Genomic DNA, 27,279 nt, shown 5'->3' with positions numbered 1-27,279 from the left:
AAAGTGCAAAAAGAACTACACCATCAGCCTTCGCTATAGGCATCTGTCTACAACTGTCCAGAATCTAGAACATGAAGTATTCAGGATGCAAAATTGAATTTTGATACATAGAACTCTAATAAATCAAATATTGTACAGACTACAGAAAATGTAAGTAAATAGCAGCCATATAATAGACAGCTTCTTTCAGGTATTTACAATATACTTAGCATCATGCCACGAGTTTAGGTATGCTTTTTTCCTTTGTCCTCTTCCAGATACTCATGGGTTTTAAAGCATCTCAAATAACCAGATGTTTAAAGGAAATCAGACACTACACAGGTTAAACAACATGGTTCTATTAAAAACTATCTTTAACCATGGCACTCAGTGACAGCAATACAATACTTCTTTCCACAAAGCAACTAATATAAAAATATGCCATAAAATCATTTGTAGACTAGTATGCTAGTACATACATGTAATCATAACATTCTTTTATAAACTCTTTCCTGAGATACCTTGGGTTGTTTGATTTTCTTGTATAACTGGATGCATTACCTTTATGATTCATCTTAAACAATTGTAAAATATTTTGTATGTGCAGGACACTCAGTAACATGTAAAAAGTAGTACGTAAATATATGGCAAAGAAACAGCTCTTAGAAATTATGCGCTTTTTTTACTTTGTTACATTTTTTTAACATTTGGCTCCTTGGGAGATGGAAGGGAGGAGCATGAAAAACCTGAAACTAGAGCTATGAATCGACAAAAAGCAGGAAAGCATTTCAGGAATGTTAGGAGTTGGAATATAATATAAATGACACAAAGAGAAACCCATAATTCATGTTGGCTATGTATTGCCTTATAAAGCAACTGGACACATTTTAGTCAGTTCACAGTATAATAAATATTTTTACTAATCTGTTTTGGAAGAGCAAATGTCTTTTAAGGTTTCAAGCTCCTCTATAAGTTTCTTGTTCTGAACTTCTAGCACTGCAACACGACTCTCCAGACATTTTATGTATTCTTTCTTCCGACGTCGACATTCTTTAGCAGCTTCCCTGCAAAAAGCAGAAGTAAAAAGTGCAAACAAAAAAGCCATTTGCATGCCATTAGAAAGCTCAGCAGAGTATGGAGACTATGACAGAATTCCAAGTTTTGGAATATCTCCCAAATCAGTCTGAAAACACTAAGCAAAACTGGGTTCCACAAGGGCCTCAAGTGTCTCTTTCTCAAGTTCATATGGCAATCTGTAGAATTGCTTCCTCTCATGCCTTGATTAAAGTTCATAATAAACGAGGTCCAAATGAAAGACAGTTATTCTGCTTTATGACAATAAAGATCTTTGAGGGCCTTGAGTTCCTCAATGAGAGTCTTGTTTTGGTTTTCAAGCACAGCCACACGATTTTCAAGACATTTGACATATTCTTTCTTCTTTCTGCGACATTCTCTGGCAGCTTCCCTGGAACCAATACAAGGCAAATGACTACAGGAACAGCCACAATATGGCAAAGACTGGATAAATGAAATTACCTGCAATCCCTGCGGTTCCACAATAACAACAACAACAACCACCACCGACTGTTGGATTGCACAAACAGAACAGCAGATAACAGCAATAAGCAATAACATGGTTAAAATACAATTCAAAACAACTACAACTTGAAACAAATTCAGCATCAACAAAGATGGAATTTATACACAGAGGAACTGAGAAAAACTGAGTAAATGATAACATATTGACTTGAGTTGTACTAAACATTAAGACTGAAAGCAGCATTTCTTCTTCCAGTCACGTTCCATTTTGTGTGTTTATCAGGACTATTATCTTCTGCAACCAAATTCTTAAAAACCAAATTCAAAGAATTTACTTTCAGAAAATACAAGCATAACACTGCTCTCTTCATATAAAAAGCTAGGTACCAAGCTTACAACCTGTTGTAATTTTTTTACCTTAATGTAACAATCTACAGTAAAATTTAAAGTCCAAACAAATACAATTTATTAGCATTTTAGAACTGCCCACCTGGGCACATTTCAGCCACATGCGTCTGGGGTTTTTTTGTTGCTGGCAAATGGCAGTCTGGAGCCATTCTCATAGCTCTGCTCAGAATTCTGTTATATTGAAGCTAAACACTTTGAGTAGTATTTTCAGAAGCATGTGACTGAACAAGCATTCAATTCCAGAAGAGATTTTAGAAGTACTGGGAGTCCACTCCTTTAACATCTTAGAACATGATAAACTGTCAAATTGTGAGAGTGTAACTGTCCAGCAAGTTATATGAGAGATAGCATAGACGCTAGTTTTAAAACTGAAGAGAGGAGAAACAAAAGGAGGCACAACAATGCAGCGATCCTCATGAGTAATTTAAAATAAAGGACAGGCATGAGAGCAAAGCAATACCATGAATTCAATCATAAGGCAAGTGGCTATTCAATGTATTAGAGATCTGCATGGCAGACTATTTCTTCCATTAATCTAACTGCCATTGATAGTGGTGGCTACGCATTTAAAAAAAAGAGAGAGTCCCCTAAGAATAGCAAGAAGAATGAACAGAGAAAGACTGGCATTTGCAGCATACAGTCAAGTCCATGCCAACTAATTAAAAATATACAGCCACCTCACACAATATGCCTCACAAAATGACAGGGGCACTGCCCAATTACTTATCCCAGTAGCCAAGTGTTTAGGAAAGTCTGTAATTATCATTCCATCCTAGAATAAGTCCTCTTCACAGCATCATTACTGGACAGCTGCTAATGAGATCCTCAGATATTTTCCTAACCAATTCTTTGCTGGGATGTTTCAAAATGAACCCACCCATACTGGTCATTTTACTGTCAGTAGCGGGAGGGGGCAGGGGCGGGAATTCAACAATAAGTATACCTCCAGATCACCACAAAAGTCATCAGAAAGGGACAACACTAATACTGATTTCTGAATTACTATAATATTTTAGAACTAAAAATCCATGGTGATAAGGTCAACTCTAACTTTCCAGGGTTAACAGCCAATACTCAATCCTGTAAGGACGTGGGATGACTGAAAAGAATTTCTTGCCTTCCCTTCGTCAATCACAGGCAGTGCTCATGACCTTAAGAAGAAAACTTCATTAGAATGTTTTGGGGGGTTTTTTTGCAACACTGACCATTAATTGTTATATAGTCTTACCTATTTTTCATAAGTCTCAGCTCTCTCTTGCGTGTTGCCTCTTCTGCCAGTTGCTGAGGGCTATGCAAAGTCCCCGGTGAGGCTGCCATTACCACTCCCTGAGGTAAGGTAGTAGTGGGAGTTCGAATCTGGTAAGCTGGCATGTCTCCAGTGGCAGCTGTATAAAAGAATCATATTTTAAACTTTCTGGCAAAAAAAAAACCCTATGCAAAAGTCTCTCTGGAAATAACAGACTTCTGTTGAGTTATCCAGGATCCCTGCTACATAAAATATTTCACAGGCCTGTAATGTCACAACTATATTTGTTATCTTACTAGGGTTTATTTCCACGCTGTAAAATAAGTTATCTAAATTGCTCTAGCATGTGGCCCTGCTAGCCAGCCAGACTGAAGCCTGTGAAAGCTTCCACATGGCTCTTTTCAGACAACATAGGGAAAGCTGTTTGAGAAACACTGTCAGAGCATCCACACTTAGTTCCTGTTTGCACAATCCTATGAAAAGATGGTCCTGCTGTTGCAGCCACTGAGGTTTGTATGCTACCCCTGTCATCTAACAGGGGCTTCGGGAGTCAACTTGCTTCAGAAGTCAACTTTCTCCTCCTTCCCTGTGATAGCAACAGTACCAGCCTTACTGCCTCTCCTCCCTTTACAGCAGCAGTTTGGCAACCCTTGGAAAACCAGTGAGAGCTGCTGTTGCCAAAATGAAAAGGAACAGACAAGTGCTCATGGTGAAAAGGAGTATGTTCCTTGAGCAAGAGGACCACAAATAAGATGTTGCAGCATTAGTGGGCAGGAGGAGGTAGTGGCGGTTGCACAGGAAGGGGTGTAGCTACACAGTAAATCAGAGTGCAACAGTTCAGATTCAGCTCCTGAGCCTACCAGTTTTGAACTCTCCCCAAGCTAAATGCAGATCTGAAATGTGACATGTTATTTGGAACCAGTATCTTTCTGATAGTCTCACCTCACTTCTGTATTTCTGAGGTACTTTGTTCCTACATGAAGTACCCCAACTTTAAAACACTGGGAAAGTCCTAAGTACCTGTGTCTTGTCTGACATAGAAAAAAAAAAAATCAAACAAAAACCCTATATCCCTCTTCAAATTATAAGCGACTATTTACTTATTCCTTTCCATAAATATTTTATATTATCACAGAACAAAACTTCAGATTTTGTCATTAAAGCAACTGAATATAAAAGATGAAATTTCAGGGGCTGTTATGTTATACTTAGTTTATACTTTAATTCTTTAAAGCAATATTCAAATAATGGAAAAACTTAACTTGGAAAAATAAAATGTAGACAAAAACACTTTGGGAAGGCTGATGGGCAGAGCAATAGAGAGACATCAGTCAACTACAGGAGGAAAAAAAACAAAACCTAAACTTAATAAAAAAAGTACTATTATTATTCTTGAGTTAATGCAGGTGCTTCACTAATTAAATACAAAAAATAGGATCAAGCTGTGTTTAGACTACAATTCCACAGCCATGTCCCAAAATCATTATCAGTTTAAACACTTTGCACCTCCCCCTTTTCTTGGTCCTGTGGGTAAAAGTGTTTGTGGAATCACAAGATGAACTGGACCAGTGAACTGACCTGGGTTACGGATAATCCCCTGGGGATGGGGGAGGGAGAGAGAAATCAGCCCAGGAGAGCCCTGTGAGTACTAACAGGCAGCCGCCATGAGCACAGGGCTCAGCTGTCTTGTACATCTACAAGAGAATTACTTAACCCTTTCTTTAAGTTCTCCACATGTCTTAGCAGTCCCAGTTATGTCAATGGGACAATACTTCAGCTCACTGTTTATAAAAATGGAATTTTAGAAACTCTTCAGGCTCATCTTTATGCTGGTCACATTACATACATTTTATAGACTCTAAGAACTACCTTTTTCTATCTCTCATCACTAGGTAAAAAAAGAGATGTTATCTTAGTTTGCATTAGCTACGATGAATTAGAAATCCAAGTGAACCATTTTGTAGATCAAGTCATGGGGAAAGACCCATAACCCAGGTCACCTCAGCCTGGCGAGACCAACTACTTTGTTGTCTGTTTGATTTACACTCAGATGTCAGCTAGCAGGACTTACTGCTGCTGTTGTTAACAGGACTCCCGTCTGATAATGTACCTGCAACACGGCTTAACAAAAGTGAGTCCCTATCTCAACTGGGATCAGCAAACAACACTAAGTAACAACATGTTGCATGAATAGTGTGAGCAGGTTCCAGTCGTGTCTGTCCCTGCCTAACAGTTGGCTCATTTATAAATCTACCAGCATGGTAACAGAGATAAATAACCATCTTGGTGGTACAGACCTTGTGAACCCAGACACCCAGGGGGGGGGGGGGGGGGGGGGGAAGCATAGCATTGACAAAGTATCTTTTAGCTGTGCAGTAATATGTGCTTTACGATACATTATTGCAAATCAATTTTTTCAAAGTCTGCAAAATTTTTTGTAGAATATCTCAAAAAGTTACAATAAAAGACTGTTTCCCCCTAAAAAGACACTGGGAAAGATGAAACAGGCTTTAAGCAGGGGGGATAAAATACCCTTGAAAAAATGCACAGTAAAGTATCTACATATTACAGAGAAGGGTACCTTCCATTTCAGCATCTGAGAGAAAAATCCAACACACCTTGGTCCAGGCTGACAAACCTCTGTGGCCGTTTCTAATGAAACTCCATGGAGGTTTAAAGTCATTCCTAACATATCAGACATAGGACTGAGACTGCTAACAAAGCAGCAAACTTGGAGATGGTGTATCTCCCTAACACATTGCCCCAGGTCATCTTTTTTGTTTTTTTTTTCTCCTTAAGATTGCAAGGGAGTAAAAAGTCACTGAAAACCTGAAGCTTTGAGTTGAGACTTACAAAAAGTAAATTATTAACAGGAAGACAAACAAACAAACAAAAAAAAACCCCAACCAAAAAACCAAACCACATTTGGAAGAGTACAAGTAACATTGTACATAAAGCTCTGAGAAATTAAAAAAAAAAAATTTAAAAATCCCCCAAAAAAGTCAGCCACCTTGTATCACCAGGTTCTTGGAAAAACTAACTTGCTGAACACTAGAGAGCATCCCTGCACTTGAGTTCTTTCAGTGACTACACAGGAGAAAAAAAGCCTGATGCATGCTATGTATTAGTACATCTATTCTCCCCTTCTGTGAGTCAATGATGGGACTAGATTATCAAAGGGTTTTTAACTTCACCACTAAACTGGCTAAACAAGGCATGAATCATTATCCCTTTGAGCATTAAAAAAAAAAACCAAAACGTCGACTTAGAGAAGATACTTATCTTTGGATTAATGAAACAATATGCTGCAATGAGCAGCAGCACGTAGGTACCGGCCGTGAACCGGTTAACATTACAGATCTGCCGGAGGCAGTTGACGAAGCAGAAAGGAACTGACTAAATCGCAGCATGACTTGGAGCTGACGTCAATGTGTATCTTGTTTGGAGTTTAACTTTTCCAGTTCCCTACTGCAACACGATTCCAGGAAATCTAATGACGTCAGCCTTTTGAACTCAATTAGCTGAGGAACAGACCATTTTAACAGTGGAGGAGAAAACAAGCAGGCGTTACAATACAAATTATTGCGCTCTCAAATTTGTTTGCTTTCAGTATTTTTTTTAATAATGAAAGCATAGGGTTTATTTACACTACTGAAACAATGCACAGCTTTCTCTTACAGCTATGCTTAAGCCTATTTTAGCTATCAAATCTGAAGCGTTTACTGCTAAACAAAAAAGCAGTGTCATTTTTACAAAATAAAAACCGATTATAAACATAGTAACATATATGACTATCTCCACAATAAAGAAGAATTTAAAAGAAGAGTGGTGGATTTTTCAGCAAAATCCTACATCAAATAGTAAAGATTAGTTATCTGAATCAATCTGTGCAAGAACTCATGCACTAACAGTGATTTTTTTCCCCCAAATGAAACTGTTAAAATTGCCCTGAAATCCTACACTGACTAGATGTATTTGTATAGGTATTTGTATAGATACTAGAAGGTATTTGTACTGGTTTTGAAAGATGAAAGAGTTACAGCAACAGGTTCAAAAGAAAATGTCACAAATACCAACTAAGCACTGCTCAGACATCCAAAAATATCATGTAAAAGACTAACAAAATTTTTACCTGTTTCATCTCCTGTAACAGCCATGATCAGCTTCTGCACACACGATTCTCCTGTTCCTCTACCAGAGCTCAGCATGAACTGTTCCAAACTAGCAAGCATGTGCAGGATTACAAGCAAGAGCACTGACATCACTGTGACCTCACTTGCTTACCACTGTCATTAATATGCTCTGTCACTGGAACAGCTCACTGAAACTGCAGCCCAAAGAACTCCTTTTCCAGTAAACCTTTTTTTTTTTTCCTTCCTCTTCCATATTTTTGTGAGCCTAGCTTTGTTCTTTTCCCTTGAATTATTCATAAAGCTACAGAAAGCACTCACCACAAAGCTGGCTGTAAAGCAAGACCTGAAAATTCACAGCACTGACTGACAGAAATTAAAATGTGGCTCTAGAATTCATAAATGAATCCGAATGATAAAAGTCATGATTGGATAGAAAATAGGGAAATTTTAAAGAGACATGCAATTGTTTTGATTGGAGCAGTTCCACTAAAAGGCAGAGAACTCTGTCAGACAGACATGTAAGACAGGAAAGCTTAATAAGCTGTAACAAACAGGTAAATGAAAGGCTAAAGCTCCTTGCTTTTTGGGGGGAACCCACAACCCGCTCATTTAATTTCAGTTAAAAGCTTCAGAAAAGATTGAAGAAAGCTCCAACAAAGTAAGTCAACCTAAAGCTAGTGATTTCAGATGCTGTAACAGGCAGAACAGTAACTCTGGGTAAGGGCTACCTCTCCCCTGTTCCCTCCTTTTTCAAAAAAAGTCCAAGAGATCTGGTTGACTTAGTTTTAAAAAATAAAAAACAAAAATTACTCCTTATTTACATCAATTTAAATTAAATTAGTTTCAGCTCAACAGTCCACACGCTGGTCTGTATTTAGGGCAGAGCAAACTTTTAAGGTCTTGTCTGTAATAAACAAATTCAGGCTGGTAATTCATCAACTGTGAAACTATGCCAAGGACAGCAATAATGGAAGCATCAATGCAAAAAAGGAGCGCCCTGTGATTACAGGACCACTTCAGGATCATATGAACTGAAGCACGCAAGAAGTTCAAGCCACAGATCTCAAATATCACTGTTCATTTCACTGACCATATTATGAAAACACACACAGACCCCAACAGAAAGATTTTTGATACAACTTTTCTACACTCATTTTCACTAATAATTAAACTCTTTTGCATCAGCTAGCAAAAAAACCGCTTTAACCTGTATTAGGAAAATGTCAGGACATCAGAACTGCCTCTTACTTTGCCTATGAATGTAAACTCATAGCAAATGAAATATCACTCAGTTGGATCAACACCTTTGGCGCTTTTGTACTAATCCTTTTTCCCCATCACAGGTTATCAGAAAATATCAAGCACAGGGTTTATGTGATGCCATCCATTATTACATGAGATTCATCAACAAATACTTTAGAAAAAATATAAATACGTATGCTATCTGAAAGATTCTGAAACAGATGTCTTCTGCCCTAGGACTCATATTTGTTACTTTTTTTTTTCTTCTTTTATTTCTCTGATTATTACAAATAAAATTTATACGCTGTCTACCCAAAATCATTATAAAAATATACATAAGCAAAAAGATTACTAAGCAGAATGTTGCTTTCCTATTATAATCTGTGCTATCATGATATTGGTGAACAGTCAACTACAAAGTATACGTAGATGACAAATGTTCATAAACTATATTCCTACAGACTTTCTAGCAAAAGCAAGATGACCTGTAGTAAGGACATATTAGAGAGTTGTATATCCAACTAATTCTCACTCCATCCTGAATAATCAGGTTTGTTGACAATATGCAATTATTATCATAAAGAGATCCGTATTACTGTAAACATCCTCAGGTGCTTTCATACTCTTTTTACATACTCTCTTTTTATTAAAGATTTTTTTTTTTTTAAAGATTTTCCAGTATCAATAGCCTGTATAAGTTGAAAACTTTTCTCTTTTCTTCACCTCTGAGTTCATGCTCACTTACTATTCCCTTTGTATTTTTCCCTCTTTATGCTATGTAGCATTTTTCTTTGTGTCAACAGCTATGAGCATCACTAAAGCACTGGACTTTGGGCCAAAGGAACGGAGAATTCCAGGAAGTCAACTTCTCTGAGCACGGACAAAGAACAAATCAATTTAGTTATAAGTATCTAGAAGCTTCCAGAAACAGGATATAGCAGGTGTTCAGTAACTGCCTCTGAATCTGTTTTGAAAGTTTTCATCACAGGCAAGACACTTAATGGGCTACACCATCAAGTGGTCGAGCCCATCACTGAGAGTGAATAGGAAGGTTAGAGGACAGCCCCATCAGAGGACAACCCTGTAACGAAGAGTCTGTAAAGGAAGGCCAGTCAAATGAAATTCCCAAGGACTGAAATGCTGCCAAATACAATTCCTAAGTTCTGTGCTTTTTCAAAGACTGGGGAGGTTTTAGGAAACAACTGAGGAGCTACTCTCTCTGCTCCCCACTACCCCCGCCCCCGAAGCTCTGAAGAATCAAAGCAATACATACAAAATACTACAGTCAACCTGGAGAGACAGAGAAGTCCTCTAATTTAAGCGATGTGTACGCATGTCTATAGAAAACATATTAGACTCACACGCAGACCACACGCACTACCAGAGTGAGAAATTTGTTTGGGGAACAGCCAAATTTGGGTCTTAAGGCTTTGCTAAGAATGTATTCATAACAATATTTAGGGAAGTTATAACAGTGCTCTCTGCATGATGAAAACTAACATATTGGCTAAGGGTTTTTCATATTACAGTCTTAGAGCTTCCTTGAAATGCTTCTGAAAAGTCTTGGGAAGACAATGTATTTTAGCAAAGAATCAACCAGAGGCAATGGCAGAATCCAAGTTTGGTATCATTATTTAGCATTGCCTCAACAAGTTCAGATATCTACAACCTATTAGCTTTATTTACATCCTGGGCTTCCTTTACAGCAAAGGGAGAGAAACAGCCACTTAAAGGCAGAACTTACTTCAAACATCCATATTAGGGATCAAAAAAAAAAGCAGCACCTCAACCTGGACTTCACCAACTATCTCAGATATCCATGTCTACATTTAATTGATGACTCTCATACAATCCATGAATACATACTTAAAGTCTTCCTAGCTCCTCTCATGGTTTATTTCAGATAGCTGTTTTGGCTTAAGAAAGCATTCATACAGCCCTCCCTCCCTACTTCCCTGTACCGATTAAAAAAAAAATAGAGAAAATAAATTCCCTACATCCTCCATGGCAGCCATTAATTTAGTGTCTCAATACAGAAATCTCTTCCCCATTTTCAAAGGTTTTCCTCAGCATAACCCAAATCCCAACCCTACTTTCCCTCATATTTATAAGAATCCAAGATACCTTTGGTTCTCAATCTCCCTCAGCGTTTCCAAAAGGCTGGGAACAGTGGAAGGAAAAAAAAATCCTGCATAAACTACAGTAAGGTTCAAGAATTCGTTATTCACAGTTCAATTCACATGTGTGCATTTTATAGGACCTACAAAGTGTTCTTCTGTGAGAAAACTAGCTTCAGTAAAGGATCTCCTTTCTAATAAATACAAGAGTCTTAAGTTGCAAGGAAATTCTGCCCTAAACATATCCAACTAACTTCAGAACTTGTGTTTCATTAAGATTGATTAACTTCTGAAAAAACAAATTAGTTTTGTATATTAAATGAGATGCACCCTCAGCATCTTATTTCAATCTGTAACAGCACCTTTACTGCAATTAAACATCTCTCAGAGTCTGGACAACAGAATTCAAAGCAGAAAGTGATTTTATACTGTTATTTCCTCCTCATAACTTTTTTAATCAAAAGAAGTAGCTGCTTTACGAGAAGCTGAGTCTCCTCCTAAGACTGTCTTTCATCTTGTTATGCATAAATATTTTATTTAATAGTGCAATAATGTCAACATAAAATAAAAAGCCTTTTAAGAAAAATTGTTTCATATGAAAAAATTAAAACACAGTAGACTAATAAAATATACCTTGAACGACAACTTGGCTTCCAGGAACAAAAAACTGTTGTGTGCCATCAGGTGACTGTCCTGCATATTGCACAATGGTAGCACCTGGCTGAGGAGCTCCTGAATTTGTCATTGTCAACGTCTGTAGTCCGTGGACACCATCAGAGGCTGGATTGGAAATCTGGATTGCACCACCTTCAGTTATAGTAACTAAGCATAAAAAGGAAAAGAAAAGTTAGGCAATAGAAAGAGATATAACACGTTAAAAAGCACATCTCCCTTTTTAAAATAAGCATTGTATGACAGGACTCTTGGTCCTCTCCTTGCTTAAAGATCAATTGCACAATAAAATTAATAATAATGTTAATACTGATTTCCACAAATATAAAGCCTGTTGTATAGTACATGCCATGTGTATAACAGATAAAAAGCAGTGTTCCACACATTTTATCTCTACACTTCCAGAAATATTAACTCTCCTAAAATAGTTTTAACACAAGAAAAAAGAAAAAATAGTAATTCCTAGCCATAGAGGATCATTGTTGTTTTAAACACTAATGTAAAAAAGTTATTTAAAAAAAAAAAAACAAAAAACTATGTTTATCAACTCCCACAAAACAAAAACCAGGACGTCTAGACAAAGGAAGAGCAAGTCTTCTGACACTCACAATCCTTTCCTTAGTGTGAGAGAAAGTCTAGCCCAACAATGTTTTTCCAAGTTGTACAAAGCTGTAAAGAGTCCAATACTTATGTAAAAAGAGAAACAGAACAAAGGGGTTGTTTTTTTTCCCCCATGTAATCAACAACATGAAAAATACAAATATACTTTCCCCATTAAAAAAAATCATATTGTGTTGCTCATGATAATTAAATATTGAGACAAAATTCAAATTCCCTAGAGAGGTTATTAGTTGTATATTCCTTTTGAAATTAGCAATGTCTTTGTTAAGAGCAGAAATCATAGAATCAACATGTTCCAGTGCTTCACCACCCTCACAGTAAAGAATTTCCTCCTAATATGTAATCTAAACCTACCCTCTTTCAGTTTAAAACCGTTACCCCTTGTCCTATCACTACACTCCCTGATAAAGAGTTCCTCCCCATCTCTCCTGTAGGCACCCTTTAAGTACTGGAAGGCCGCTATAAGGCCTCCCCAGAGACTTCTCTTCTGAACCCCAGCTCTCTCAGCCTGTCCTCATAGGGGAGGTGCTTCAGCCCCCGATCATCTTTGTGGCCCTCCTCTGGACCCACTCCAACAGGTCCATAACTGTCTTATGCTGGGGGCCGCAGAGCTGAACACAGTACTCCAGGTGGGGTCTCATGAGAGCCGAGTAGAGGGGCAGAATCACCCTCCTCAACCTGCTAGCCACACTTCTTTTGATGTAGCCGAGGATGCAATTGGCTTTCTGGGCTGCTAGTGCACATTGCCGGGTACCCCGAAGTCCTTCTCCACAGGGCTGCTCTCAATCCACTCATTGCCCAGCCTGTATTGATACTGGGAGTTGCCCCGACCCAGGTGCAGAACCTTGCACTTGGCCCTGTTGAACTTCATGAGGTTCTCATGGGCCCACCCCTCTAGCCTGCCAAAGTCCTTCTGGATGGCATCCCTTCTCACTAGAGTATCAACCACAGCACTCAGCTTGGTGTCATCCACAAATTTTCTGAGGGTGCACTCAATCCCACTGTCCATGACCCCAACAAAAATGTTAAATACCACCGGTCCCAATACAGACCCCTCAGGGACACCATGTGTCACTGGTCTCCACCTGGACATCGAGCCGTTGACCGCAACTCTTTAAGCATGACCATCCAGCCAATTCCTTATCCACCGAGTGGTCCACCCATCAAATCCATGTCTCTTGTGTTAATTAAAATACTCCTGGAACTTTTAGATGAGAACCCAATTCCCAAGAAGTAACAAACTTCTCTCTCCCCCAATAGATATCTAAACTACAATCATTATCATCGTATTTCAAGTGGTCTGAGATGGTACAAAATTCACATACAAGTACAGATTCAGGATTGCCAAGTCCTCTGATTGCACTGTCAGATTCACAGTATTTGATGACATTCTTGAAGGTTCAGATCTGGTTAACTGAGTACATAATCTGTTAGACACCCATGTGAGTTTTGGAGATAGTCGATTTCAAATGTTCTGTCTTGACAATAGTAGGTTATCTTGAAAGGGCAAGATCAGATAATAACACTTCAAAGAGCACTGAAATACTAACAGTTGATTAGTAAACTATTAGTAAATTAGACAATAGTAACTACCTATTACAAGCTCAGCTAATTTTTTAAGAGTGTAGTAGAGTTACCTACCAAAACAGCCAAATCCCAGCAGCTAACTTAGCTTCTTTTGGGGGAAAATGGGGAATTCCTCTCATGCTGAATGAAGCACTGAGCCCTACCTGAAATACTGGAACAGGGTTCAGCATGGACCTCCAGTCCTGCCCTCAGAATGGGGAACATGTAATGTAGGAACTAGCTGGGTGCCACACACAGGGTCCATAAGGCGTTGGGAGGTGGGGGGGGGGGGGGGGGGGGGGGGCAATAAAAAAAAAAATAGCAAGATGATGTTTTGGTCTGGCCTCCAAAGCAGAAAGTGCCCCATTTGGGGACAGGGCAGAAGAAATAAGCAAGAAAAATAAATCATTGTCTCCTCTATTCTTCATGAGATCCAGTACAAGAGCAGGTTCCTGGCAGCACACGAGCTTCCCAGCAGGATTTGTCGCCTCTACCTCCCAGAGAAGTTATACACAGCTGAATTCTGCCTCTCTCTGAGTTAGCATGAAAAATGTTATGTCTACACCATCACAGCACCATACCACATAAAAAACAGTCAGTTTGGGTTTCTGAGCAGTGAAACATCAGCACATAATCATACAAAGTTCTTGGCTCCACAGTGAGCCTGGGTAAACAATTATGTCACAGCTGTCCTGCAATTATTCATTCAGATCACAATCCGGTACTTTCTAAACAAGAGTGAATTAACTCCAGTAACTCTCCCTCCCTTACAGGATTGATTCCTGCCACATTACCAGAACACCACACTGTCCCCACCCCATTCACTGTCCTGATCTCAACCACTGCACAGACTTTTGTTGTGCTGCAGCTCTACTGGAAAGTGGGCCTTCTATGAAGAGTATAGGACTTTCCTGGAAAGTCCCTGGAGTTGTACATCATGCAGATGGATGTACATGGCATCTTCTCTTCTAGCTAGGACTGAATATGATACTAATACCGTTCTCTGAGTATGATCAACAGCTCTAATCCAGAAAAATCAAATCTTTCCCTCCTTTCCAAAACTGGGAAAAGCAACTAAAGTTGGTCTTTCCCAAAAGATTTCTTAATTCTCCAGTTGTTAAAAACCCGTCCTAAGACAGCAAGCAACACAAACAGATGGCAAAAGAACTAGTAATCTTCATTTCTCCTGCATCGTTTCAGACAGAACATCAAGATATGCACAAATAGGCAAAGGGGCAGGGGGGGCAGTTGATTCACACACTCCAAATGAACAAGCAACTCTTGCACAGTTAGACCACCATCACAGGTGAGGCAAACAAATTTTTTTTCAGTGTTCAACAGAGAAGGTTAGTAGTCAGATCAGACTACAATGTTCATACACGAGACACCGCCTTATGCAAAACTATCCATTCCCCTTAAAGAAAGATAACACACATGTTGATGGAGGTAACTGGGAAAGACATTTTATCTAGCTGGTCAAGCCTGTCAGTCTGCCTGCTTCCATAAGCCAAAGCCAAGAAGCTCCGAGGAAAAAAAAATATTTGGAAACCATGGCAACATACCGTTTTGGCTGGTAAAAAGAAAGCAAAGAACAGCTACCACTGCTGCTAATAGAAAAAATGTATTTGTTTTTCAGAACAATTTACTTATCAAGTTCTTCCAAAAATAGTCATCCCAGACATCCAGACACCAACATACAGTCAAAACTATCTTTTCAACTAAACTGCCTTTCCTATGCAGGAATAGAACAGTAGAGAAAATAGGGAATCAGCAAATGTAGTAATATGATATCTGTTTTAAACCAGGGCACAGTATAGATGGCTGTAGTGACACTGCAAGACCAGTTCTTCATTGCCATGGACACTGTACAAGCTTTATGCATAAACTGCTGGATGCCTGCACAAGAGAACCCACGCAACCAATGCTGGCCAAGAAAAGAAGAGTACTCAGATACAATAATGATAAGCAGAAGTAAAGAGCTATTGACAGGAGACAAAGGTAAAATAAGATACGTGTAGTGACCTTCTGCATCATATCCGACTGAAATCAACATAGGAGATGCTGCATTCCCACACAGTGTTCCTGGTTTTAGCTGACAGCAGTTCCTGAGGATCACAGGCAGCCAGCAGGATGGCTGCTCAGAAATGCTGCAGATCTGTGCCTTGTACATGTAAGGACTAGAAGTAAACAGTCAAGCTCTCTTTGGTAAATTCCAAATTAAGACCCCCTCTACTACAAGGAGATGACTATTCTTGCTACCAGTTGGATTCAACTCAAAATCTAACTTTTCTGGCAAGCAATAACTTTAAGGGTAATGACCAGCATCCTAAGAAAGATTTTGATGTAATTTTTCCTAACCAGAGTTAGAGAGAACACACAGACTTCACTGCAGCGAAAGATGTGTGATATTTTAACTTACAAAGTTTAACTTAAAAAAAAAATCAAATTAATGAACTAATAAATTGTGTAAGAAAAAACATTTCCAGGAAGACAAAGCTCTCAAAACAAAGGTTTTGAGCCAGAATCAGGAGAGCCTATGAAGACTCACATTGCATCCTGAAGCAATGCCTCTTTATGGCTGAGAACTTATTTAACAAGTGAAATTGCTTTAAATATATAGCACGTTTTAGGCTATGAATATAACTTATTCAAAGAAAAAGCAGCATAAAACAGAAATCTTCTATTCGTTGCTCACGCAAAAACCAAGTTTAAATTAAGATTTCATCAAATTTTTGTGGACTCTTAATTCAAGCACATTGTTGGTGATGCTGTTGTTTGATTTTTCAGAAGTAAATGTTTTATTGAACAAGACAGCAAAAACTGAATTTCACTACTCTTTTACACACTTCCCTGTCACTATGATTTATAGCTATATTCAAATTAAAACATCCTCAGTCAAGAAGAATCACCTCCTGCAAGACATTGCTAGTGAAAGTACAACTCTGGTTTCCTAGAGGAATATACAATTAAGAAACCTACGCTCCTAATTTCTTAGAAATCCTAAACATTTGGAGTCTCACTAGAACACAGTACAGACACTATAGCACTTCTTTTTAAGCCTTGAAACTGCAATTTTTTTTGTTTTAAACTAAACCTAAGCCAAACCAAAAATATAATTCAAAAATTGAAGAAAATAATTTAATTTGGGCAAGGATATCTGCCAGATTCTGTACTGGATAACTGTCATTTAGCATGACCACAAGTCCACAGAAAAGAACACTTCAGATGCTGGACATGATGAAGCAGACATTTATTTATGTCTATACCTTAGAAAGGGTAAGAAAAGCAGCTTAGGAGCCCAAGCAAAATTGCTTTCTATGCTGAAGGGGTAGATAGTATTATAGGAAATTCTGCTTTCTCAGAGTTGATAATTACTTTAGTTGCATAGATTAAAAATAACTGAAGAATTCTAAGAGTGACTAGAACACAACTAGAGAGCCATTCTACCCTCTTTTATATGCCATTACTATGTTTTAATAGACTTGCTCTGTTCTCTTGTTTCGGGGAAAAAAAAAACCACACATTTATTTTGCAATTTTCCTGTCATTATATCAAAGGAAAAATACCTGCATTTCAGTGTGGCTACACATGAAAAGATATGAAAAAAAAAACCTGTAGGAGTGAAGCTTTATCCAATACGTAATTGAAAAGAGTTATTAGAAAGTTATCCCTTAGATGATATATGATTACAAAGAAGCTGAAAAAAAAAACCTGTAGGAGTGAAGCTTTATCCAATACGTAATTGAAAAGAGTTATTAGAAAGTTATCCCTTAGATGATATATGATTAAGCCCAAAGAAGCTATGGGGAACAAGTTATGCAACATTTTTAACATAAATGCAGGAATAAAAAAAACCCCAAAAAATCTATAGAACAGTACTGTGGGACTAGCTTTTAATTTGTGTTTGGATGAAGTATCAAATGTTGGAGACCACAATTTAGATTAATTCTGCAGCTAAGGTGCTCATACATGACAATTGGAGAGGAAGAGACATAGCTCTTTTAAGAAAGAAAATTCAAAGTTAAGAAATAATTTCTTACTCCAACCTTACACTTCAAAAAAGTCTAACTCACTAATTGTCATTTCATGTAATGAATAGCACTAATACATAGCAAATCACATAAATCATTGCAGTTTCAAATTACTAACACTGAACATTCACATAAGAGCATCGACGTTTTTCACTTCACCCGAGCCTCACCTCCACATTTTTAATGCACAGGAGTTCTAGAAGGACTAAATCTAGCAACCAACAAACATTACAAGAAACAGACTAAAAGTCTATAATGCCCATGTTAGGAAAAACTATATATAAAAACTGAAATTATTTAGAAATACAGAAGATCTCATTCTTCGCCAAAATCCAACATCTCTACTTCATTATGGAACTCTAGAAACAAAGTTGTTCCTATATATGTTCTGCAACATCACATAGTATCTTTGCAAACATACTGTATTGCCCTGTGTTAGTATGATACAGGCTGGTTGGCATGGCCATTGCAGAAATTCCAGAAGGCGCTCCTTCATCTTCTGACTTTTCTTCTTCTTCAATCTTTGGTACTGCAGGAACATCTGATGAGAGTTCATTCAAAATTTTTCTAAAAAAGAATGTAAATAATTTTATACATTTGAAATTCTATATCCATGAGAAAACTAAAGTCACTGGCTTTTATCAGACAGTTTTGCTGTAATACATAAGCTGCCTTCAAAAACCAGCAAAATCAAAATAAAAAGTCCTTACCGGTACGAAGGCCTTCTTGAAAGTATTTCCCTACGTTTTTGAGAATCAATTATCCCTTCTGATTCTGCAGATTCATCTGCAATCGATGCTACCTGTAATAGTAAAGTTTCTGAAATTCGTAACTTCATAAAAAAAGAAGATAGCAACAGAGTAAAAGATTATTTTTAAAAATTCCTTCCATGTTTGCATACAGGAAGTTTGTGCACTTATTTATCACTAATCATGTGATCTTGGACTTCTTTTTCCAAAGCAAATCACAAATTATGAGGTTAGCAACACACAGCCACTTAGATGACATCTTCCATTTGAAAAAGAAAAAAATCAAAATAATCCAGGTTACTTTTTTGTAAATGACACCTAGAAAAAGTACTGAAGGCAGAAGATTCTTTAAATATAAAATTATTACCCAATTTAATTAGCTTTTACAGTGAAATTAAACATTTAAAATACAGAATACTGCACTAATGCACCTTAAATAATGGTATACAATACAAAAGCCTCTTCACAACCACGCCAAAGCTATTTAGAAAATAAGTTTATTTAAACATACACATTCATTACACTTACCAACACATACTCATAAATACAAATACATTGCTTAGCAACACTGTGCGAGTTTTAAAAACGCCTGACAAGTCCACAATGTCTCATTTTCTCAGACATTTATTAGTAGTATTTTCACAGGTTCTTTTTCTCTTAAAATTACCCAAGATGACATTAAGGCCTGGAGCTGAATCACACCCTTTACCAGTAACTATCTTATTACACAGAACTGAAAGTGATTATTGAACAAGGAAAACATGCTATTTTCTAGATTCATTTAACTACTCAGAACTACTGGTGTGTAAGATTTCCAAACTGAAACAGTGCAGTAAAGTTAGTGTGGAAAATGACCTTTTCACAAAAAGACAGACCAGACTGCAGTTTCAGACTAAGCGCTGTGTTAAGCTAACACTGAACAAACATGAGTTAAGTGACTAGAAGGCTCAGGTGTTCGACCTGGGTGCAGTGCAGGCTTCCCTGCAGCTCTGGGAAGACAAGGAAGAGCTCTAGAACTAATGTGGCTGCCAGGCCTGAGCGCTCGGTGCTAGAAACAAAACTTGCTTGACCTCAACAGAAAACAACTGGCTGAAAGGTTCTGGAAATTTATAGGCCTTGGTCACCCCAATTCAAACCTATAAAACTACACCTTCAAAGAACTACAGGTTGTTGCAGAATAAAATTGTCTCTTGACTTGTTAATTTTATTACATTCCAGTTCTGTGTGAAAATATTTAATGCAGTCTCATTTTGCTGGGTAATACGTAGGAAATGTCATTAAAACTCTACACCTGCCTAACGAAAAAAAAAGACCACCTAGAAATAATGAGAGGTACTTCTGCATGTCTACAGATATATAGCTCCAAACCAGACTTCAGGGCTGACTGGCAGAGATACGAGAGCTTCAGGAAGTTTGTATTCATCCTTTTGCAGGATGGACCAATGCTGACCAGCAAAGAGATCTTCTGAAAGACATTTCTCCCCAGTGCCCTACAGGTATCTGCTTGTAGATCGACCTTCAAGCCTCTGGCACAAACCTTCAAAACTAAGACAGTATTACACAGCCAAGAGTCTGGGCATCCTATCTCAAAACAAAACTCTCATTCTGCGGGGAAGGGCAGGGGGCGGGGAGAGATCTATTTGTCCCAGGACAAACAGCAGGAAAACAAGACCTTAGTGCCTTTAAACCTTCCCATTCCACTAAGGGTTACCAACAGCTACCCCTAGTTTGTGAAGATGGCCAAAGAAGTCAGGAACAGTCGTACTTTGGGAAGAAGGTAAGGAAATCACGAGACAATTTCAGCATTTTAATGTAGAAGAGGACATTTTCTGCAAGAAATTTCAAAAGTTGTAATTTTCGTCAAGACAAAGAGATAAGCTTAATGTTTCAGTTTGTTCTAATAGCAAGCAACCACGTTCACAATGCTAACCAATGGAAACCATTGTCATTTTTTCCTGGACATCATTCAGACTTCAACTTTGCCACACCACTCTGAACAAACTTAACTTCGAGCTCACGTTAGTCTGCCAATACCTCATACATTACAGGGGGGAGCAAGTAGAAAAGTCAAATAACAATCTGAACTTCAAACTTTCCTACAAGTAAAACAACATTAACAAAACAGTAAGGAACATGATATAGATAAGCATTTTTTTCATCCCAAAAGCAACAGCATTACAAGAAAAAATTTTGAACACCTTCCAGTTTAAAGCTGCAGGTATTTGAGGGAGAGGTCATGCAAGCTTTAACATCAACCTTCAACATACTTTTTTTTTTTTTTTTTTTTTAAGTTAAACTGATAGCATTTCCCAAGTTCCCCACTGTCTGGCAGAGATAGGATATCAAGTTAAAGCCAAATGATCTGGAGGACATGCCAGGTGGCAGAATAAAGTACTTAAGAGGATCACAGAAGGGCTGAACAACCTCTGTAATGGAGTCTTTTACAGCATCTTCAAGCCCTTCTTGTATAGTCACCTTATTTGCCATTAGCATGCTCAAATGAAACCAAAGCAAAACCCTGGAACTATCTGGTCAGTATTAATCAGGACACAGCTTTCCTGTCTCTACTCCTTTGGGAAAGGGAAGACAGCCAGAGTTTACTCAATACAACAAATAGTCAACTTCCACTCCCCTAAGACACAGCAGCAGCTGGCAGGAGACTCCAGAGAAATTCCTCCTTCTGAGCTTTGGAGCAAGTCCTCTATTTTTGCATGTATGTCCTGACTACGCTGACTTGAAAAGCAGTGACAGAAACTGGGAATGACTGTAATATCCTTAGCTGATAAAGTTCACTCCAGTAAGCTACAGTTAGAAAGAATTCCATAAAAAAAAGTATTTATTTTGAATGCTCTGATTTGACTTCAAGTTTGACCAAACCCAAGTCTCTTGCCATCTACTGCACCTGTTTCAATAGAGATCTAGAATTTCAAAACCTTACCAGGTCCCATCATCTACACCTACTGCTTAGAAATAAAATATTCAGTATCTGGCCAAGGTTTTATTCTTTTTCTCTAAGATAAATCATACTTACATATGCCTTTTTATTTATTATACTTGAAAGCTACTAAGAAGTCTCAAACATTCAAGGTGGCTTCTCAAGAAGACTGACAACGCATGTCTTTTCCTTAACATGTTGCAATGACTGCAGGTAAAACAGTTCACACATAACAGGTGTATAGCCTCACTTATGACAGAGATATCAATTCTATTTGCAAGAAGCAATTCAGTTGACATTTCACAATCAGATTTTAAGAAAACTAGAGCAAAGGCATTCCTAGCTACAAGAAAAACACCAATGGGAGGCCAAGTCATTTTCAAAACACTGCAAGTTCATTCTCTTTAGTCTTTTTCACTATTTAAAAGCTTTGAAAACTCTTAAGCACTTTGCACCGGTCCCTGTTTTCTAATATCAGCTACTTTAAACATGTGAAGATTTGCCAAATAAATGTTTATTTTGAGGCTGCCCTTATTTTTGGTCTTTATATATCCACACCCACAAAAAGCAATACCAGATGCTCTAACAGGGCCTGCTAAAAACAACAAGGAATCATTTGACTATAATATGTTTAGTTCCATTACGTCCAGATGCTCTCCAAAAATACAGTATGAGATACTTACAAATTTATGAGTTCATAGTCTCATTAGAAACGTGATGTCCATAGAATTTAACAAAACAGAAAAACTGCAAGGTACACTAAAGTAAGGCCACATTATTACACAAATTTGCTGTTGCGTAAGTTCAGGGTTCCAAGACAAATTCTTAAAAGATAAACAGGAAGCATTAAGGAATCGCTATACAATGCTTGTAGAGCTGCTACTGGTTGGCAGTTTGCCATCTTCCCCCCCCACCGTTTCCCGCACCATATGAGTAAATCTTGCAGCACTGGTAGAAATGAAGAGAAACTGAAGATGGGGTTGGGGGGAAGAGTTATGAGGCACCAAATATTCATGAAAATGTAACAATAAAAGAGCTAACCTGAACAGCTTGCATGTGTGGTGACTGAATGACTGAGGGCTGTGTGGCTTGAATGACACCCTGGACATGAACAGTTTGACCAGAAGGCAACTGCACTAGAGTTACAGCTGGAGATCCTCTTCCAGCACTTGATGCAGCTACAGAAACCTGCAAAAATTACAACCATCACGTTTAAGTAACATGCCTTAAGACTTCAGCAAATGCTTTTAGAAGCGATACTAAAACAAACTGGTTTTGATGCCATATGTAAAAGAGGTTAGATGTGTGTAATTATCACACACAGAAATAAACTAGTTTTACTAGTAAAAGTTTGGTGTGTAGCTTTCCAAATGGTATGGAAAGATTAAAACTGTCCCCTAACAAATGGCAAATCTTTCTTCTTTTTTTTTTTCTCCAGAGACTTCATGTTTTCTTCTCAATTAAAAACAACCCTAAGCTATTACGCACTAAATCTGCTGTTGCTAGCATGAAGGTTAGGAAGAACCTCAAGAAATGTTACAAAAAATATCCATATTCACTGAAGCGGTATGTTACTGCAACAACATACAGGGCAGAATGTTCTTAGTCGGGGAAAAAAAAGAAAAAAATAATCTAGAACTGCTTTGGTTTTGCTTTATTTGTTAGGCAAGAAGTTATGCTGTTCAGATAGATGTCTCAAGAGACACGAGAACTTTTCAGATAGCAAAAAACAACCCCAACCCTGTTAAATAAAGCAATACATGGATTTGTAAATTGATTTAGTTTAACAAATTCTCTTTCTATATATTTATATATCAAGAAAAACAGAGTTGGAGTTTATCAGTGCTTCGATACAACAACAAAAATAAAGAACAGCTGAATCATCTTTAAGCCTTGCACAGCTGAAGGAAGTGTTCTGTTTAGGAATAATCTGATCCCTTTTTCTGATGACATTTTAGAGCACACACAGCTTTCCCCAGCCCTTGGCTCTCAACCATAGGTACTGAGGATGAATGGGTTAAGAAACAGTTAAACAGCTATGGACTAAGAAATAGTTCAATATTTATGCTATTACTGTTGAGTCTATTAACAGAAACAAAATACTGAAGCAAAGGGAAAACGCTATGATTGATCTCAAGTTCTGTGATGAAACATCTCTAAACTCAGAAAAGGAAAAGAATGACAAACATAAATCACATGATAAAAAGAGATATTGTTTTTCAAAGTAAACTGCATTGAAAAACCTTATTTCTATATTCTGCATGTACAAGAATAAACCCAGACTCATATCTAAAACGCTGGTACTATTCCCTTCCTAGCTTTGCTCTTAGCCCCAAAAGCAGTACAAGCAGTAAAGGTAAAGAGATGACAGTGAGAAGAAAAACATGATGAATGCTGAATATAAAAAAAAAAAGTTAAAGAAAGTTTTGTATTTTTCTGTATTCACACTGAAGGTTTTTTTAAATTCCAAATATTAAAGCTTTCACTCCTGATCCATAAGACATTGCTTGTCTAGGAAACATTCCTTTCTTGAGGCAAGAGAAAAATTTTAACTACTATTAAGAGGCACTACTATCAAAAAGACCAGATGTTGGCTCAAATTATCTTGAAGAAACAATGTTTCTAGGAAACAGAGGCAGGATCTTGTCAACACTCACTATGTAATTGTTCAATTGTTATAGGAAACTGAACCACTTTTCAGGAAAGGGAACAATTGAGGGCATTTCTAATGCTGAAATGGAAACAATCTTTCCTTAAACCGCATTAAATGGCAACATGTAAATAGGACATACAAACCTTCTTCCCAATCTATAAAACAAATATTAATATTATCAGAAATTTATCAGAAATAGGTATTTCAGATTGAGATCTAGAAAGTCTCGAAGATCTGAAAGGTATGATCTATTTTGTGTCAAAGATGACATCATCCTAAACCCAAGCTTCAAGGAAAGAGCATGGAGCAGTCTAAATGTTTACAAAGCATGCTAACTTTTCAAAACATTACAAAGGCAATTTCACCAAACCTTTTGATTTACTGCTATCTTTGTGAGAGCTGCAATCTGATACAATACTCTGTATCAGAAAGAACTTTCTCAGTACAACACACACAAAACAGTACAAGGTGAACAGTTCATGAGTTTCTTCTTAGTACGCAATGGGTCAGGCACATATAATCAGAAGTAATCCAGTACTCAAGGTTAAGAAACACTACATTCATTTAAAAGCTCCTTATTCAGTATAACTACACAAGAAAAAAAAAAAAAGAAAACCACACTCAGCTAATACTCTTTTAGACTAAAGTTTACAATATCACAGGAAGAATTGTTTTGTTCCCATTAATTCAGATAAGAGATTAAATGGGGGGGCTAGGGCTGAGGGAAGAGGAGGCGGTAGTATTTTAAAACTGGATCAAACCAAAAGTGATTTGTTTGTTCATTTATATCTAATTTAAACAGCCCAATTTGATTTGATCACTGTTTGCTGAGTTTCCACAAATATCCAAAGGTTACACAATGTGTAACCTACAAACTTTAAAACGTCTATGATTCTTTTGTATTAGGTTTGTTTTCTCTAACTAGGACTGGGAAAAAAAAAAAAATCTTTCCAACTTCATATTCTGCATCTTTTTTGTAAATATTAGACATTATTAAAACAATTTCAATTCACATTTCCCCTTGCATTGTTTCAAATTGAATGTTCCCATGTTAACCAAAATACTAGAACCTTTTGACACTATGATGCATAAATGCTGACTGAAACAGACTTGGCAAAAAAATTACTTTCTGACATCAGCGATGAGCAATGCTACCTTTAACATTATTACTTCAAGGGCTGTCTGGCACAAGGACTGAAAACAATCCACAGAAGCAACTCAGGAACAGAGAGGGTGAGGGGAAGCTTAACACAGTAAGCACCTGGTTAAACAGTGTAAGGGTTATGGCAATGGCAAAGAGACTTCAGATGTTGTAATGTCATTTTGGGTTCTATCCTCTTAGGTATGCAGCAGTCAAGTCTAGCTCCAACAAATATCAACCATGCATTCCGTCATAGCAGTATGGTCCCATAATTCATACATTTGGAAATATAAGTGCACCCTCTTCCAAGAGGGGAGAGAAAAGTAGCCAGCAAAAAAGATCATGAACTACCTTCATACTGAGGTGCATGCATTCTTTCAGAGAAAGAGGTTACTCATCAGTTATCTGACTTCAAGATGCATCGTCCATCTGAACAGTTATACTGTGGATGTACGTACTCTCGTCACACAAGGTCAGATAGCTTTTCCCTACAGGGAAAAGGTTACATTCACATTCAACCCCTCATACCTTAAACATTGCTGATATGAAGTATGCAGTGCACAGCTCCATCTGATTTCTGTCCTTGCTGTAGAATCTAAACACTACAAGGACTCCAAAGTAAAGTGAAAAGTACTTCTGGAAAACGAAAAGACAAGGCCAACCCAACCTAATGACAGGGCAAAGGACTCACCACACTCAGGCACCGAGTAGCCTCTATGAGGAAAAGCTGAAGACAAGGAAGTTTTGGTCAATTCCAAAGCTAATGCCAAAAAAGCAGCACATAGTTTTAAGGAAGACAAGGTTAGGCTGATTTCAGGCATTTGGTGACAGCATACCCTTGAGGAAGCACAAAATGGTGACAAGGCTGCAGGTTTATAATGCTCTAACATCAATTTTGCTAAATGTCCTGGACTTGCATTTGGCAGGCTAGTTTTAGAGCCGTATTTACAACAGCCTGGCAAACTTCTACAGGGCTCAATCTGTTGGGAGCAAGATTTAACACAAAAGTTTGATGCCAAGAGCCCACAAGGAGAATACCCCTTAAGTGCTAAACCTGAGCAGTCCCAGCTTGCAATGGCTATAAACTCTAGGTTCTGGAAAACTCCCTCCACTCTCTCTGACAGCAGTTCTCACACTGTAAATCCTGACCCATGTCTAGTTCAGGGCCAGCACCAAGAGGTCAACAGATGGTATCTCAGACCAAGCCAGCAGACAGCTCTATTGATAGACAGAACATGACAAAGTCAACAAAAAGTGATTCAAAGAAGAACCCATCAAGGATGTAGGTTTAAAGAAAAAACCCATAACTGAAGGTATTTTTGTCAAATCTGAAAAAGGTCTAAGTACATTGCTCTTACATTTTTAGAGTTATATTTAGTGTAGCTGAGCACAGGGCAACACAGAATGCAATACGGCCTCTAGAAATCCTGCAAAAAAACCATCTAATTTCTCCTTGAATACCAATGCAGATGTAACTGTTCCAAGATACAAGTTTGACTATCATCAACATTATCAGAATATTTCAATCCAAACTAAGTTCCTTTTAAGAACAGCCCTATATTGTATTAATATAACATCTGTGCATGTAAGACAGAACCCATGAAGCCCATCTCAAAACAGGTTGAGAAAGTTTCCACCTTGCACCTTTGTTCTTCCCTGAAGAAAAGGTGCCAAGCTTCTGCACAAGTGCTCTGTACACTTCCAATAGCTTCCAAAGACAACCACCAAAATTTTTATAAATTAATATTTTCTGACCTAATTCTTTTGGTGGCTGGATCACCAAAACAATACCGTGTCAATTCATTAACTGGCTGAAAGTGAGGGATGCAAGAAATTCAACTATAAATGGAATCTTATTCTACATTAATTAATTTTATTTTAAAAATAATCCTTTAAAGACAGAAATTGTCAATTTTTCCTCAATGGATGAAAGATGCATCTCATTTTTGCTAGTTTCTAACTTACTAATTTTTGCTTTTGCAGAAAAAGTAATTTTACTTTCATCACTAAAAAATTGCAGGAGTATATAGCAATATCCACTACACAAGCTGGGGCGGGGAAGGATGCTATCTTTTCTCTACTAATAATGTATAATAGGCCCTGTCCTGGTTTCGGCAGGGATAGAGTTAATTTCCTTCCTAGTAGCTGGTACAGTGCTGTGTTTTGGATTTAGGATGAGAACAAAGTTGATAAGGCACCGATGTTTTAGGTGTTGCTAGGTAGTGCTTACACTAGTCAAGGACTTTT

At 37.7% G+C, this 27,279-nt stretch overlaps 1 protein-coding gene across 7 annotated transcripts in view; it reads right to left on the bottom strand.

Annotated features, from left to right (window-relative positions):
- Positions 1-318: 318 nt before the first annotated feature.
- The window catches only part of CREM (cAMP responsive element modulator), a 30,534-nt gene continuing 3,573 nt past the window's right edge, over positions 319-27,279 (bottom strand). Inside the window, exons 2-7 of one of the 7 annotated variants that reach the window (XM_019471892.1) lie at positions 22,280-22,426; positions 18,265-18,356; positions 17,976-18,121; positions 11,298-11,486; positions 3,155-3,311; positions 319-1,444 (exon numbers count right to left, since the gene is read on the bottom strand). In XM_019471892.1, coding sequence (XP_019327437.1) covers positions 1,300-1,444; positions 3,155-3,311; positions 11,298-11,486; positions 17,976-18,121; positions 18,265-18,356; positions 22,280-22,426 — 876 coding nt within the window. In that variant the 3' untranslated portion in view covers positions 319-1,299. Of the gene's footprint in view, positions 1,445-3,154; positions 3,312-7,304; positions 7,395-11,297; positions 11,487-17,975; positions 18,122-18,264; positions 18,357-22,279; positions 22,427-27,279 lie in introns of those variants that run through there. The other 6 variants (XM_019471893.1, XM_019471894.1, XM_019471895.1 and 3 more) reach the window with 6 other exon arrangements.

Source organism: Aptenodytes forsteri, unplaced genomic scaffold, assembly GCF_000699145.1.
Source record: "Aptenodytes forsteri isolate BGI_AS27 unplaced genomic scaffold, ASM69914v1 Scaffold257, whole genome shotgun sequence".
Taxonomy (NCBI): Eukaryota; Metazoa; Chordata; class Aves; order Sphenisciformes; family Spheniscidae; genus Aptenodytes; species Aptenodytes forsteri.
This window is presented reverse-complemented; position numbering and strand designations above follow the sequence as displayed.